The sequence below is a fragment of the Musa acuminata genome, chromosome BXJ2-4 (assembly GCF_036884655.1).
Source record: "Musa acuminata AAA Group cultivar baxijiao chromosome BXJ2-4, Cavendish_Baxijiao_AAA, whole genome shotgun sequence".
NCBI classification, from domain to species: Eukaryota; Viridiplantae; Streptophyta; class Magnoliopsida; order Zingiberales; family Musaceae; genus Musa; species Musa acuminata.
The window spans coordinates 31,198,770-31,216,987 of NC_088341.1; the positions used below are offsets into that span (position 1 = coordinate 31,198,770).

General features: G+C 36.8%; 1 protein-coding gene and 1 pseudogene across 1 annotated transcript; both read right to left on the minus strand.

Moving 5' to 3' along the window:
* Positions 1 to 5,098: 5,098 nt before the first annotated feature.
* LOC135610281 (MDIS1-interacting receptor like kinase 2-like) lies at positions 5,099 to 8,546 on the minus strand. Its single transcript, XM_065104606.1, has 2 exons — positions 5,982 to 8,546; positions 5,099 to 5,752 (listed from the first exon to the last, which is right to left on the minus strand). The coding sequence occupies exons 1-2, from the start codon at positions 8,410 to 8,412 to the stop codon at positions 5,391 to 5,393; spliced, it is 2,793 nt and encodes a 930-aa protein (XP_064960678.1). The 5' UTR covers positions 8,413 to 8,546; the 3' UTR covers positions 5,099 to 5,390.
* A 5,259-nt stretch (positions 8,547 to 13,805) lies between these two features.
* On the minus strand, positions 13,806 to 17,179 carry LOC135609105 (MDIS1-interacting receptor like kinase 2-like; annotated as a pseudogene).
* Positions 17,180 to 18,218: the final 1,039 nt, after the last annotated feature.

The window sequence follows — 18,218 nt, forward strand, 5'->3', positions numbered from 1 at the left end:
TTATTATCTACTCCTCTAGTATCTTAATTGTTTGTAAGTACACAAACTAGTAAACTTATTTTATTTTTACTTATCTTTTATTTGTATTGTAATATAGTTTAAAAGAGTTAAGAAGAAAGAGAATTAAGAATGAATTGTATGGGAAGAGCTCACTATGTTTAATATTTTTTAATATTTGTAACCTTATCAATCATAATAAGGATATATTTTAGAATTTCTCGAATAATGTAATATCAAGTTATAGTCAATTCTTTCATTAAGGTGTCAACCAATGACTTGTTAATAAAATTTAATATAAATATTATATTTTATAATAAAATCTAAATATTATTAGTAATTATCAAAAAAACCAAACCTATCTTTTTTAATTATTTGTTCCATAAAATTTTTAGTAGTTAAGTTTGTGATCCTTCCAACAAATCTGGATAAGGTCTAACATACTTAATGTAAATTACATATGTTGAAGTCATTTATAATAATTTAATTAAAAATATATATAGATACTAGAAGCATAATAATATAATAAAAATTACCATAATAATAATAAAAATAAATATAATATTAAATATTTAATTTTTTTTAATAAATGTTGAACTACTAATATTTTCTCCATTTCACCTTTGGGTGAAATATTGATATATATATATTATTCATACAAGATTCTACAATTATAAAAGACTAATATCATTCTTGTGAAATAGTATTGCTATATTTAGGTATACAACCCTAAATTATAAGGATATCCAAAATAGTATCGTACTATTATATCATATAATTATTTGAAGTATATATTTTTTTTAGAATTATCTAAATCTCTTAATTATGTGTGTCATTATGAATATTATTTTTATTAATATCATTTAAGATTAATTCTATAATATAATTTTATAAATTTATTAGTCCAAGCTACTTTGGTGGTTATAAGACTAATATAATAATATAAAATATATTTTAAATATCCTATAAATAGTAAAATATATATTATAATTTACACCCAATAAGCCTATTATCTTAGACCACTTTGGCATCTACAAATCAAATAAAACTTATGAATATAAATTATAAATAATATTTATTTTTTTAAATATAATTTATAAAAATAGTTCAATAATAATAAGATAATAATCATAATAATTATTAAGCATTAATCACCGTAAAAGAAAACTTATATGATGACTATAATCATGATAAAATAAAAATCATACCTTTATGTGAAAATAAAATATTATTTTATATTTTTAATATGCATATAAATAACTACAAAATAGCCAAAAGTAATAATTGAAATTTAAGTACCACAAGCAAATAAAAAAATTATCAATATTTCATGTGAGAAAAATATAAAAGTAATTCATAATTTATATTTTTTTAAAATTCTATATAGGACCCCAAATTAGACCAATTAACTCTATTTAATTGGGCTATTCAAATTAGGTTTATAAATTTGGGATAAACATCAATTCAATTAGGTCAATTAAAATTAGAGTTGACTAAGATCAAAATTAAGGTTCAATCAAATGAATATTGACTGAGGTCAAAATCAATAAAAAAACTTAAATTCTGATTAAATTAGGTTTAAATTAGGCTATGGTCAAAATCAAATCAAACTATTATCGAAATCAAATTCAATCAACAATTGAGAATTGACCAAAATTGATGCTAAAATTGAGGCTTTATCAAAATTAAAATTTTGATAAAGTATTTGATTTTAAAATAGGTTTTGATGTCAACTATAAGCATAAAAAAATAGTTATGCAATTATACAAAATATATTTAATGTTAGAATTTGAAATTAAATAACAATAGGTTAAATCTATGATATATATTGTCATTCAGAATACCTTGCTTGTAATATGCTAATGCAATGTCATTCGATCCAAATTAAGCAACGATATCGATATGTAAGGAGAACTAGACTCGACTTCTCATCTCTTCCTATTCGTCTTAGGACTATTATAAGCGATAGAATAAAAACTAAGGAGAAATGAGAGTTGATTTGTGATCTCTCTTCTATATATAGTTGCTAAGAAGTCTTATCTATTTATAAGCGAGAATAGAGAGTCGATAAATAATTAGGATAGTTCTTTCTATTAAGATCATCCCAATAAAGAATCCTATCAAAATTAAAAAAAAAAAAATCTACCGATCGATAACCCAAATTAAAATCTAATCAAAATTATAATGTATCTTATATAATTAAATAAGATGATATAATCTGACGTCAAGATGAGTTTAGGTTTTAGAGGGTGGACTTAGCAGGAGTGCTCTTGCTTAGGGATCCTAGTGAAAGTGTTGCTAAGACATGATGATGTGATAGTAGTAGGGTGGTGGAGAGAAGTCTTTAGTGAAGATAGGGTGTCATAATCGCAATCTAGCTTATTGAGATAGGAGTTTAAATCTTTAATTTGTTGTGGAAAGAGGGAGGGTTCTCTTATAAAGTAAGGTGATAGTGATCTACCATTATTGGATGAGTATCATGCCAATCATATAAGCTTTAATTAATCCCTTTTTTTAGTATCAATTATTCTCTACTTTTGATCTCCGATCATATAAAAGAAGAAAAGATTAGGCTTATTTGATGGTACTTGTCCTTCGTGATGTTACATGCATACTTCTTTTCCTTTTCTGATAAGGACAAAAGTGCTCATTATTCATCCACGACTTACACGTGAATGCCGACATATCACATAATATCAAAGGGAATGAGTGGAACTCTCGCAAACATCCAAAGAAAATAATTGAATGTGATCTACCATATTAGCCTCAGGTGAAACTCTTGCTCTCATTCACCTTATCCCCTTCATCTCAAGACTATTTAGATATCAAAGGGACCGAGCTGTCTTTCTTACAAGGAGGTTCATGCAAGTTCAACTCCTCTTCTAAGTCCCATTTGCACTTGTCTCCCGAATCCACATCGAGGGCGAGTTTGACTCTGCATTCATCTTGACCCAATATTAAGTCGGATCATCTTTATAGTTTAGTAAGAGATCAACATTATGGAAAGAAAAAAAATAAATTTTTATGCATAAAAAAATAATACAATCTCAGAAACCATCCGTAGTGTCGTCTTCTTTCTTGAACGGGCCATTTCAAAGGAGGAAAGAAAAAGCTTTTGTGACTGTACATTATAAATAAAGTCGACCTTATCAGCTTCAATAATTAATGGCTTCTTTAAAGAATCCGAGTCACATGAAAAGAAGAGAGAGACCTGCGTGATGGTACTCCTCCAATGATATTGTAACGCTTTTTTGTTTCCAAAGAAAGTGGGAAGAATTTGTGTAACTTGAGGAGTACTTGAACGTCAAACGGTGCTGATAGTTAAGTCTCTAGATTTCTTAGTAGAATGTGATAATGATACAGCTCATTGCATGCACACTCTTTTGGTCCTCCAATGGTTCCATGTGTTGTCGCTTTCAGCATGAAAACCATCTGCGTGACCCTTTGTTCGTAAGAATGATATTTTCTGTGGTGTTAAAGATCTTCGCATAAGCTAAGTTAAGATTTGCGTCTCTTTTATGATCGTTCAAGCCTTGGATAAATCACCCTCTTCTCCGGTATATTTTTCAATCCTTCGATAAGTCACTTTCGTTACGACATCTGTTTTTTCAATGTGATATTCAATTATTATATGATTGGATATATTAATTTTTGATCAAGTATTTTTTGTATTATTTATCTTAATAATATATTAATTTTTCAAATTTATTATTAAATTTTATTATCAAAATATGTGATTCAATATATATTATTTATGCTTTTTTAGTTATAGATACTTTTTTCACGAGATGACTACTCTTATGAAGTTGTAGGCATCCTCGAAGGACTACGCTTTGCTACAACTCAAATCAAAACAGACCCTAAATTGTTGGTGGATCCTCTTTGCATGCATACAACTCCACCATGAAGAATCCTTTCACTCATTCAAGACATTCATACTCTTATGCTTTAATTTTCTAACCATAAGGTCTCTGATGTATTTGGTGAAGGGAATGTAGTTGTGAACTGACGAATCACTTACATAGGGCTAATTTGATGTTTTGGTTTGCTCTAACACAAACGGTTGCACTTGCTTTTGATTTCCTTAGTTAAGTCTTTTATTGTCATGAAAATAAAAAAACTACATGTAAAGAAGAAGAAAAATAGAGGACAAGACAGAAGGAAGAGAGAGAAGAGAGAAGTTGTCGTACTGAGGCTAACGAGTAATGAGTTAGTTCGATTTGATCATACTTCGAAAGTACAAATCCTTCTCGTGAAATTAACACAGAGGACTATTGTGAAGAGTTAGCCTGAGACAAAGGCGTAGAGAGCTTCCCGTCTATAATGAGGAATGAATTGATCGTGGGAAAGATGACGATCCGTCTTGTCCATGAGAGTCGTATGATAGACAATTACCTATCTATTTGCTCATATGATTATCTCTTAATTTTCAGATGTGTAATAAAAGCATGATGAATATATTATTAATGTAATTAATATATTGAACAAATTATGAATATCTTAGGGGTGAATTAATTATTGATTGACTTGTATGATAAATATTCTATAAAAGTTATTTATTCTACTATTGACCTTGCATTCTTGTATGAAAATATATATGATTATAGAGCATTGTACCATCCTTTACTTTCCGTAAGACAAAAGTTATTCCACTAGCTCTAATATTTTTAAGAAGTATATTATTGATGAGTTTAAATAAAATTGATCAAAATTAATATACATCAATTAAGCATCAATTAACCTAAAAAATTAAACTTTTAAATTATATATCAAACCAATCATTTTTTCAATTATGTGATGTGATATTATCCTTTTAGTTCATCTCCTTTCTTCTCCTACCTATAAAGGAGGCCTACAGGTTGTCGACACTTGACTTGTGTGATATATAATTCCTCCCTAGTAAGTCATGTCATATCATATCATGTCATGTGAATCATATCTTTAATCAACAGACCAATAATGGGTGTCACGATACTTATCAATCCGAGTTTCTTAGATTTAGTAAACTCTTCTTTTGAACCGCTTTATATTCAACGAAGAAAAAGGTGCGTTACACACATACTTGTTTCTTTGCTTCATTCAAAGAAGAAAAGGACGTGTATGACTGGAAGAGTAATCGAATAACACGGGACATCTGCATGTCACTATATTTGTTATAGAGTAAACCTTTATGATGGGACCTCTGAGAGTGAAGTCAATTCAAGTCAACCAAACTACCTTTAGGAAGCTCTTTATGCCACAGCAGAATGGGCAGGTCTTTACCACTTGCCTCCACTACAGCATCAGCTTCATACTACGAAAAATGCATGGTCATATGATGTGAACAACAACCCCTAATTTAGCCGACGTGATGACTTGATGGCACGGCCGGAGAACGGAGTCCATATAGTCGATCATATTTTAGCATTCATCAAGTCAGAAAGCTTGAGCACATCGAGAGAAGGGAGACTTGGTGGTGTGTCGAGAGTCGATAGGGTTCCAAAGACCTGCTTCATTGTTGGGCGTGACTCTGGGTCATGTTCCACGCAGCAAAGTGCCAACATGAAGACTGCAGCTACCTCGTCTGCAACCTCCGTCGTAGGAAGTGATGGACGCTGGTCTAACACATCTTTCACAAGCGTGTTTTTCGGCGACGAAGGCGATGACAGAACGGAAACGAGTTCTTCCCCATGTCCTCCTATTAGCAACTCAAGCGTGACCACTCCGAAACTGTACACATCGCATTTGGTGGTCACTCTCATCGCATAAGCAAGCTCTGCAAACAATAACCGATAACTGAGGAAACCTTACATCGTAGAAGGATCTCCAAAAGACAGCTATGTTAGGCTACTTTGCGCCTTGATTGATGAATAACTACGTGCACAGTAAATCGACTGCTGTTTTCCTTTTCTAGATTGATGAATAATTCATGTAAATGAGCTACAAGCTGATGGACTTAACTTGCAAAAGCTGTAATACTATATGACGTCGGGGGAGAAACTTACCCGGTGCCAAGTAACCATATGTGCCGGCAAGCATGCTCCAATTTGATGAATCTGGCTTCAGGAGTCGAGCAATACCGAAGTCAGAAACACAAGCCTTGAGTTCTGAATCGAGCAGAATATTGTTGGTGGTTATATCTCGATGAACAATGGGCTGATCGCAGTCATGATGCATGTAGGACAGAGCACGAGCCACATCTTTGACGATGTTCACCCTCTTCACCCAGTCCAGTTCGGCAGCTGCTGCTTCGCTTCTGAGGAGGGATCCCAAACTTCCTCTCTCCATGTACTCGTACACCAGAAACTTGTGTCGAGCAGAGGAGCAGAATCCGTAGAGCTTGACGATATTTCGATGTCGAATTTGAGAAAGAGTATGTATCTCGTTTTGAAAGGATTGCTCATTCGATGTAGTTTCGTCTTCCTGCAGGTGAATTTTCTTCACTGCTAGCATCTGCCCGCTTGCTAATTCTGCTCTGTAAACGCTGCCATATGCACCACTTCCGATACAGTATTTTTCATTGAAATCCTCTGTGGCTGCAACGATATCCTTGTATGCATATCTTCCATCAAAGTTAAATACACAGAATGCAATGCCTTCTTTGGTGCCATTTTCTTCGTAAGGCATGGAATGTTTCTTGGTCTTCTGGAACAGTAAAAACGCTCCAAGAAAAACTAGGATGAATAAGACGAACACGGAAGCAATGATAGCTGAGATAATTGCTCTGTGGTGCTTGCTTCCATCATCTTTCCTTGCAGTATAAGAAACACACGGAGGCAGGCCTTTGACGACCCCACACAAACCTTTGTTGTGGACAAACCACTTCGCCGGAGCTTTCCGGAAGACTGGGCTCTCAGGCACAGCCCCCTCCAATTCATTATATGATACATCAATGATTAATAAGCTGATCAAAGCACTTAAGGAAGATGGAAGACCGCCGGACAAATTATTATGTGAAAGATTCAGAATTTGCAGCATCGTAAATTTGCTGAACTGTGAGGGTATCTCACCCGTTAGTGAGTTGTGGCTGATGTCCAATGCGTCTTGAAGGTACTCCAGGCTGCTGATCTCCGGAGGAATTCCTCCGCCGAACTTGTTGCCATTAAGCTTCAGCGAGCGGAGCTTGAGACAATTGCCTATTTGAGACGGTATTCTTCCTGTCAAGCTGTTAACTGATAGATCAAGGATTTCAAGGTCGGGCATCCTTCCAAACTCTATTCGTACCTCTCCGCCGAGTCGATTGCAGCTCAGGTTCAGCTTGTAGAGATGAGGTAGCCTGTCCAAGCTCTTTGGAATCTCCCCCTGTATGTAGTTGGAAGAAAGGTCCAGTCCTCGTAGTCCTTTTAGCTTGCCGAATTCTGGTGGAATGGTTCCGGTGATGTTGTTATTTGAGATTGCCAGGAAGGTGAGATTGTCCCATCTTCCCCATTCCGGTGAGAGTGCACCTGATAGCCGATTGAAGCTTAAATCCATATAAGAAAGATGTGGATACACTCCAAGATGTTGTGATACATCCCCCGTGAGTTGGTTATGCTCGAGACGGACTCTGAGCAATCCCGTACAGTTCTTTAAGGTCTCGGGAAGTTGACCTCTTAATCTGTTGTTGCTCAGTGCGAGATACTGTAGGATTCTTCCTCTGCATATGTTTGGAAGCAAGTCACCGGAGAAGAAGTTGTCTGACATAAGAATCGCTGTCAAACCTGTGATGTTGCTCAACTCGGGAGGCAATCGACCAGACAACCGATTTATATAGAGAGACAAGTGGTATAGATTCGTTAAGTTCCCAAAACTGGGAGGGATGAAGCCAGAGAGTTGGTTCTTCCCAAGTGTGAGATACTCCAACTTCTGAAGTCTTCCAAGCTCCTCAGGTATGAAACCTGTAAACTTATTATCTCGTAGATGCAAGTGCAGAAGCCCGGTAAGATTGCTCAAGGATGGAGGGACAGAACCACTTAACTGATTCTTATTGAGATATAGGAACTGGAGCGCCTTCATGGAGCCGATCTCGACCGGGAGTTTGCCCGTGAACCGGTTGCCTATGAGATCAAGATATACAAGGTTGGAGAGAACCGAGATGGTTGGAGGAATGATGCCATCGAGCTGATTGTAAGGGAGGTCGAGACTGACGAGTGATCTCAGCGTTGAGAAGTTGAGAGCATCGAGTGTCCCTTGCAAGCTCATACTCTGCAGGGATATGTCGGTGATGACGGGGCGGCCTCTGTGCGTAAGGTTGCACGTAACTCCAGTCCAATTGCACGGATTAGAGCTGAGATTCCAGGATTCAAGGAATTGCCGGCCGTCAAGGGTGGACTTCCAGTGGAGTAGGGTTCTCGCTTGTGATCCGAGTGAAGCTGCCACTGAGACAAGATGAAGAGAGAGAAGCAGTAGGAGGAGAGTGGTGGAGAGGAGCCGCCAGTTGTGCAGCTGGGATGCCATAACTGCGGTCTAGCTAATTTGGAGAAGGATGTTGTACTGCGAGCAAACAAAGGGCCCCCTTATATAAAATGTATGAGATGGATGTGAACTATCGGGAACCGAGTGGGACACATTTGAGTCTCGAGCATCCTCACCAGCGGGGCTAAAGCTGGATGGTATCACCCGTTCTCATACTGTCCCCTCCGCAAAGTTTGGTGGAAGGTTAAGAACCATTCCTTTCGATCATCACCACTGATCACTTTTCATTTGTTAAAGCATAAAGTGGACTCATATTATAACTTGGAGAAATCAATCTCATATAAGAAGAAGCACAAGAAAAACTTTGTAGCAGTAGATTTCTGAGTCAAGTCAGCTGATCTTATCAAGTTCAGCATATTCCTTCTGCCAACTGGGAGTCATTTTATAATGTTAAAGAAGAATAGCTTTTGTGACATTAAAATAAGAAGAGTTTTGCTGATGATTAATTTTCTGCAGGTGCGGCCAAATGATCAAGATTCGGAATCCCATTTGAGACGTCGACTTTCTATAAATCAAATGTGCAGTTAAAACTATTGTCATTTATTAATGCATAAAGAGATATATGATTTCATGGCTATCGAGATCAGGTTGGGTAGAGATGACAATGGTTCATTTTAAATGAGTTGGATCCTGATTCGATTTGGTTGATCCACAGTGGATACGGAACTTGATAGTGAAACCATCAGAGCCAGGAGATTTATCGAGGCAAATGGAGGAAAGAGTATTCCAGATTTGAACGATGGGCATTATCAAGAATACCTCAGCCAATGAGACTAGGCCATATGTTAGGCTTCAAAGGATAAGGATCCTACTTCCCAAAGTCAATAATAGAATGAGACAAAGGCAAGGGACATGCATGATGTGTTGGTCCGGGACAATTTGGTTTTGGACATTAAAGGTGGTTAATGTGGTTTTGATGGCTGCGAATGGCAACCCGGGCATGGTAGTATTTAGTGTTGAGGTCCCCATCATTAATCCATTTAACCTTGGTGTGAGACCACCATTAAAGATTAACTTGGTGAAGGAGGACATTATATTTGTTATGAAGACTAATAAGCTTACCAATCAAAAGCTTAACATTCATTAATTGCTTACCAATCAAAAGCTTAACATTCATTAATATGAATATTCTTCCTTAAATATATCTATTGAGTTACTAAAAGGGTAATTTGCAACCAGTTTTAAATCCAAGAAATAATTTTTTCTTCAAATACCTTGGAATTCTGATTGCTTCTCATCATATTCCAATTTTAGCTATGGATAATGTCCTTCAGCTTACCACAAATTGTGCCAATGGTAGGGCTCCTTACTTCCTCAAGTTGATGGTGTCATATTGATTAATTATATACTTAACTCTATTCCCAAACACTATAAGAGTGTTTTCTAGTTTTATTATATTATTATTAATAAAGTATCTTCATTCATTTAGAAATTATTTTTCTTTAACAATGGGAATTCCTAGGGCCTTCACTTACTTTCCTAGAACATCACCCTGCCTAAGTCTCTTGATAGGCTAGGCCTTACTATATTTACTTTATAAGATAAAAGAATCTCCTAGCACTTGAACAATACTGATACCATCTAGGTCATAGTTGCCTACACAAGGTATGACATTGTCCAACGTTGGAACATCACTTCTTATATCTTTAGCTTGTGCTAGAAATTATTTGTGCAAGTTATTGATCTCTTGAAATTTGGGTTTTGCAAATTTATGAGAGATGGTTCTTCTACCAGTAAGTTTCATGCTTGCTAATTTTTTTATACTACTCTTGCTTTCAAACTAATTTTTTTTAATATATATGCCATGGTTTGTGATGTAAAAGTTTTTGATTTTTTGGTCCATAGATTTTTTTTTTGTTTAGTACCCCTCTTGTAAAGAAAATCTCCCTTGTTGAGTTTTTCTTGTCATGTAATTATGATTTTTTATTTTAAAATCCTGATAATAAAGGTTTATCATCCTTTAGACTTGTTTATTACTTCTCGACTTTGGCTAATCTCCTTGTTGTGGGGATTATGTTAGGATCAAGAGCGAGGTTGGCACTAAGAGGGGGGGGGGGGGGGGGGGTGAATTGGTACAGCGGTAAAATCGTCTTCAAAAACTTTGTTACGATAAAAACCATTTACGTTGAAAACCGATCTCGGAAATATCTTAATTTGAAGTACGTTCGTAAATAAATTGAAGGTAGTAAGCACTTAAAGAGGTTTGCAGTAAGGTAATAGCAAGAATAAAATGCAAGCCAAAGAACACGACAGTTTTAGAGTGATTTGGTCAACGTGACCTATATCCACTTTCGGCTTTCTTCTCCGACGAGGTCACTAGCGTCCACTAAAGGCCTTCCTTCAATAGACGAAGGCCAATCACCTTTTACACCCTTCTTCTCCTTTTCACGGGTTTAGGAGATAACCCTTACGAGCACTCACTCTCTTCTCTAAATAGAATTCTAATACTTAGACTAGGGGAGGATTCTCACAAGAGATTTTTACAACGATTCTTTATTTTTAAACTCTCTGTGTTTTGTGTGTTTTAACTAGAGATGAGAGGGGTATTTAAAGGCTTCAAGTTGATTCAAACTTGGAGCCTAAAACTTTTCCATCCCAGGTTCCTCGGGCATGGGCGGTACCATCGCCTGCGTTGGGCGGTACCACCAACTAGTGTCAATCTAACACTGACACTGCCCTAGGCGGTACCACTACCTAGGGGGCAGTGCTGGGCGGTACCACCTCCTGGCACCCTGCTAAGGGCGGTACAACCGCCTAAACTAATGGTACCACCGTTTGACATAGTCTCAAAGACTGTGCCATGATGGTGAGACTTCTTGGGGCATTATTTGCACCTCTTATTGGGCCCAACATAGTCCTTACATGGGCCTAGCTGGCCCTTAATTAGGTTAGCCCAAATCCAAACCTAATTATGTACTAACTATGATTCCTAAGACATTTGCTAAGCTAAATAAGTCCCTATGTCTTGGTTTCTTCCGGCGATCTTCCGGTAAACTTCCGATGATCTCTCGACAATAATCCGACGGACTCCCGGCAAGCTCCTGGACTTCACGACGATCTTCTTGGTGAGTTCTGATGAGCTTCTCTGGTAAGCTCCGAGACTTCTCGGTTGGTTCCGCCAGAACTTTCGACGAACGTCCGGACTTTCGACGAACTCTCGAACTCCCAAGGAAGTCACGTCATTGACTCCGGGACTTCATTTTGCTTTATGCCTTGCTATCATAGTTAATCCTGTACATATAAAACATACTTCGATCTAGACAATTAATACTAAGCATTAATCAAGTTGTCTGGCATATCATTGGTCTCTCGATGCTTTGTTCGATTCTTCGGCGCATCGTCCTCTCTTGCAGCCTATTGCCCAATCGGCCAGTTGACTCCGCAACTTCGATATCCTTGGCACAATATCCGCTTTTCTTAGCCCCATGCCCGAATCCACAGCCCGAAGCCTTCTGTCGATACGTCGACTATTTCTCCGGCCTGACGTCCAATCTGCTGACATGTTTTCCTCCGGCACAACATGATTTTTCCTGCTTTAATTGTCTCATCTCAATCGAAGCATCCTACGTCACTCAAAATGTAGATTAAAATATAAATACATATCGATTGATTTCATCATTAAACTCTAAGATTCAACAGATTAGTGGTGTCGATTACGGTAGCTTCTAATTTACTAGATCAATTTTTTTGCTTATAAGTTGTTACACCACTACCTCCCCACTTTGAATATATTTGTTATATTTGGTTTTTCTACCTCTAATTCATATCATTTCTCAATACCAATAGGAATTTCAATATCACCTCTTCTTTTTCTACCTTACAATAGCTTTACTATGTAAATCCTTTGAAACCCAACTTTGGATCTTTTCTTCCTTTGATACTTGGCACGGTCATACCTGGCTCCATGAAGGGTCAGATGTTGACTCTAAAGTCTTCTCTACTTTGAGAGCCTTGGTTGCATTCTTCGGTGGTTTTGGAAGGCTAAAAATAACTAGATCTTCAAACAATACAAAACTTCTCCCAATAGCATCATATTTAGGATGATTTTCTCTATCTTTAACTACGAGGAGGCCTATACTCCTAAGAGTTTTAGGGGAAGATCTCGATTTCTTGTTCAAGGTTATAATCTTTGGATTGACTTTTTTACCCATTCATTTTGTTAATTAATTTTTTTTAGAAAAAACTTCATGTTTAGAAAAATTATAATTCAGACAACTTTAGAAGAAATAGAAAGAAAATAAGAAGAACAACCATAAAATAGTAGTACATATAAATGAAACCGTTCAAATAAAAAACATGATTTCAAATAAATATTTTTATTAGTTTATGAACAAGAGCAATCAAATATAAAGACTTATATATCAGTTATAGTATTTTTTAATAAACTTTTCAAAACACTTTAGTTTTAACAATACTGTAATTTAGGAATTCAATCATTTACCTATGGATCGATTCATATGATATAATTAGGTATTGCTCTAATTATCTTGTCAGAAAAATATTTCAAGAATTATGATAAATAGGATAATCTTTGTAAATTATAAAAAAGTAATAGCTATTGAGAAAATCCAAAAAAAATAAAAAAATTCAAGAATTCATCGTACTATTTTCTCTAATTGATGTTATTTTGCATTATTTTTAACCTTCACATACAAACTATCTTTCGAGTAAGTCAAGTCAAGTCAACCATTCAAGTTAACTATTTAATAAAACTTTTATAATAGGCCATCCCAAGTCAAGTCATGTCAACCCAACCATATAATAAAACTTTTATAATACGACAACTCAAAGTCAAGTCAATCATATTAATTCATGTAACATTTAGAGAAAGAAAAACTTATATAAGGGCACATTTCAAGTCAAGTCAAATTTATCTTGTTAAGTTCAACAAATTCTTCCGCTATATATATATATATATATATATATATATATATATATATATATATATATATATATAATTCAAATTTCATAATAATAACATACAATTAGATACGATAGGAACACACATATACATTATAGTAAACATCATGATCTTAGGCATATCATTACTCAGATCACAACAACATGTATAGTGATACAAATATGCATACACATTAGTACACATCATAGGAACACACCAAAGAAATCATCCAACTTTCACAACAACTATACATGATATGAACAATATTCTCAACACACAATCACATCACAATAAACATATATAAGTATTCCTGATAGTAAACATAACAATATTCACAACAGTAATGCATAATAGTTCACAACAATAAATATATACACATCATAGTATTCACAACAAAGATATGAACATACATTAATATCACAATAAACATATATATACCAAATTTCATTACAGCAAATAACATATATAACGCTCAAAGAACTTTACCAGACAAGGAAACCATGTAGTACACACAGATCAAACCTTTCAATGGCCAACAAAAGATGCAACGGATGGAAGCGAAGTCCACTTGGTTGATCATATTTCTCGAGTCATCAAATCAGAAAACTTCAATGCATGGAGAGATGCCGGGCTCGGCTGCGCCGATGACTTTTCAAAGATCTGCTTCATCGTCGGGCGAGTTTCTGGGTTGATGTCAACGCAATGGATCGCCAATGTTAAAGCTGCAGCCACTTCATCTGCAACTTGGTCAACCGGAAGTGATACACGCTGGTCTAATATATCTTTCACAAACAGGCTTTGGCCGGAGGAAGATGATAGGGTAGAAATGATATCTCCTGGGTAAGTTCCCACTAGCAACTCGAGTGTGATGACCCCAAAACTATACACATCGCATTTGGTGGTCAGTCTCATTGTATAAGCGAGCTCTACAGAAAAGAAGATCGATGATCAAACTTACTTGATACAGAAGTATGTCCTCTAGTTAGAAAGTTAAGAGTCAAGGCAATAGGCACATTTGCACTTTTACTGAAACAACAATCTACGATTCTAAAATACCATAACATGTAAAGAAATCTTCGTATGGTGTTACAAAATATTAATCAAAATGTTACCTGGTGCCAAGTAACCATGCGTGCCGGCAAGCATGCTCCAGTTTGAGGAATCTGGATTCAGGAGTCGAGCAATGCCGAAGTCAGAAACACAAGCCTTGAATTCTGAATCCAGTAGAATATTGTTGCTGGTTACATCTCGATGAACGATAGGTGGAACACAATCATGATGTAGGAGAGAGCACGAGCCACATCTTTGACAATATTCACCCTCTTCACCCAGTCCAATTCTGCTGCTGCTGCTTCGATTCTGAGGACGGATCCCAAACTTCCTCTCTCCACGTACTCGTACACGAGAAACTTGTGGTGAGGAGAGGAGCAGAATCCGTAAAGCTTGACAATATTGCGATGTCGGATTCGAGTAAGAGTTTCTATCTCATTCTGAAAGGGTTGCTCGTCCACCGTGTTCTCGTGTTCGGACAGGAGAATTTTCTTCACTGCTAGCACCTCTCCACTTGATAATTCTGCTCTATAAACACTGCCATATGCACCGGTTCCGATCAAGTACTTCTCATCGAAATCTTCTGTTGCTTCGATGATATCCTTGTATGCAACTTTTCCATCAAAATTCAAAACAGAGAATGTACCCTGTTTGATGGGATTATTGACAGCTTGCACTGTGTGTTTCTTCGTCTTCTGGAATGGCAAAGCAATTCCGACGAACGCAAGCAAGAGAAGTAAGACGACCATAGATGCAACAATAGATAAGAAATAACTGTGTGATGCTTCCTTCCGTGGTGTTCATTTGCAGTAGATGAAGCACATGGAGGCAAACCTTTGACAACCCCACACAAACCTTTGTTGTGGACAAACCACTCTACTGGAGCTTCCTGGAAATGCTTGTTATCGGGAACTGGACCCTCCAATTCATTGTATGAGACATCGATGATGAACATGCTACGCATATCCCTAAAAGTTGATGGAAGATTACCCGTCAAGCCATTGTGTGATAGATTCAAATTTTGCAACATCAACAATTTACCGAATTGCGTTGGTATGCCCCCTGTCAATGAGTTATGGCTGATGTCGAGTGCGTATTGAAGGCACACCAGATTGCCTATCTCAAAAGGAATGCTTCCGCTGAGGTTGTTGTTGTTAAGCTTCAGCAATTGGAGGTTCATGCAATTTCCTATCTGATATGGTATCGTTCCTGTCAAGCCGTTTCTCGACAGATCAAGAAGTTCAAGGTTGGACATCCATCCCAGCTCTGCTGGTATCTCTCCAATAAGTTGATTGTTGCTCAGGTTGAAGTTATAAAGATGAGCCAGGTTGCCCAAGCTCCTCGGGATCTCTCCTTGGAAGTAGTTTGAAGAAAGGTCCAGTTCTTCCAACTTTGATAGCTGTCCAAGTTCTGATGGTACAACTCCGGTGATATTGTTATTTGAGATTCTTAATGACTCCAGATTGTGCCATCTTCCCCAGTCTGATGAGATTGCACCCGACAATCTATTGAAGCTTAAATCCAAATACCAAAGATTGGGATATGCCCCAAGGTGTTCAGATACATCCCCTGTCAGTTGATTATGATGCAGACGAACAGTATTTAGGCTCGTACAATTCTTCAATGTTGCGGGAATGGGACCTTGGAAGCTGTTGTTGCTCAGCATTAGGATCCGTAGGGCTCCTCCTTTGCATATCTCTGGAGGCAAATAACCAGAAAAGTCATTATCTTTCAATAGAAGAGTAGCCAGACCTGTAATGTTGTTCATCTCCGGAGGCAAAGGACCAGACAAATGGTTATAAGATAAGCGTAGATCGATGAGGTTCCTTAAGATACCAAGTGATGGTGGGATTTGCCCCGAGAGCTGGTTAAATTGGAGAGCCAAGGTAGTGAGTTGGTGCAGCTTTCCAATTTCTGGAGGCATAGAACCTGACAATTCATTCATCCAAAGGTAAAGTATCTCCAACTTGCTCTGATTTCCCACCGATGAAGGGATGCGACCTGTTAGGCTATTATTAGAGAGCGACAAGTGCGCCAGGTTTATTAGGTTTCCTAGTTCTCTAGGAATGAATCCCGTTAGCTGATTTCCATAGAGAGCCAAGTGATAGAGCTTTGTCATGTTTCCTAAACTGGGAGGAATAGAACCTGTAAGTTGGTTTGCCCCGAGTTCAAGGTAGATCAACTTTGCAAGTCTCCCCAACTCCTCAGGGATGACACCCGTAATCTTATTATCTTCTAGTTGCATTTCTGTAAGCCTACTAAGGTTGCTCAGAGACGGAGGTATAGGACCACTTATCTGATTCTGGCTAATATTTAGGAACTGAAGCGCCTTCATAGAACCAATATCGACAGGAATTCTTCCAGTGAACCTGTTGGCAGTCAGATCAAGAGATACGAGTTTGGAGAGCGCCGAAATGGTAGGGGGAATGTTCCCGTTCAGCTGGTTGTAGCTGAGGTTGAGATTGGCAAGCGATCGGAACGCCGAGAAATTAAGAGCATCAAGTGGCCCCGCTAAGCTCATATTTGGCAGCTGTATCTCGGAGATGACCAAGCGCCCATTGCGTGCGATGTTGCATGCAACCCCCGTCCAATTGCATGGACTGGAGTCGACGTTCCAGGACGCGAGCAACTGCGGACTTCGGAGGGTGGCCTTCCAATGGAGTAGAGCTCTCCCTTGGGACCCCAGCACGGAAGCTGCTCTTACAAGAACAACAAAAGGAGAGAGAAATACTAGTAGGAGTAGTGTGGTGGAGAGAGAACTTCTGCGTAGTTGACATGCCATGATCGTAATATAGCTTAAGAAAGGATTGCAGAACTTTTTGTCGTGGGTTTGGGCAAAGAGATGAGGGAACTTTTATAGGCGATACTCCCCTGTGAAAATAATGTCTTTACATTTACATCCAACAATGTCGTGTTATGCACGTTGCCTAGTAGGCTTTTACTGTCCTCATCCAATGTTCTTAGAGTGAGACTTAGTTTACAGAGTCTAAGAGAAAAGGGAAAAAAAAAATGAAGCACCAATTGGATAATTGTGGTTGTATAGACTTAGTTTATAGATTCAATAGAAAATAAAATAAAGGAAAATAAATGTGGTTGTATAATGTGGAAATATTTGTGTATTTCGAAGGAAAAAAAGACGAGTGATCGGAAATAGCCATTTCTTTGGTGAATCCAGTCTCTTGTTAGTGCCTATGATCATCGGTTGAAGTCTTCGTTTTGCTGTCGACATTTAATGTTGTGCCACCTCACTGTTGGATGATTGATTTGTGCGCCTGTCGAGAAGAGAAATATTCCAAGAACATTTAATGGTTGATGATTCTATTTCTCTTGAGGTTTGACACCATTGACTTGACCACATCCTATAGGTATACAAATCTTTCAACGAAAAGAATTAGTTTTGTCGCCGTACGAATTAAGATGGCTGTTACTTAATTATATTTTTTTTATTTGTATTTGTGTGTATATATTATGATTAAATATAATGATAGAACTATCTTAGATAAATTATAAAGATCATTTTAAATTATATTAAAAAAATTAATATTATTATGATACGAAGCATAATATTGATAATGTATAATCGTTATGATTCATATTGCTAATCATACTTAATATATTATTATTATATTTATTGACTTTTTTAATTCGTATGTGTATAAAGAATGTTAGATTATATTATCCTATCTAATTTGATAAGATATATTATGGATATAATTAGATTCTAATTATGATTATTAACTAATAGAAAGGAAATCTAATTACGATAAAATTCCTTATGAGATGATCTTGAAAGGATATACTCTCCTAATTACTTATCATAACTTTCTCTACTCTCACC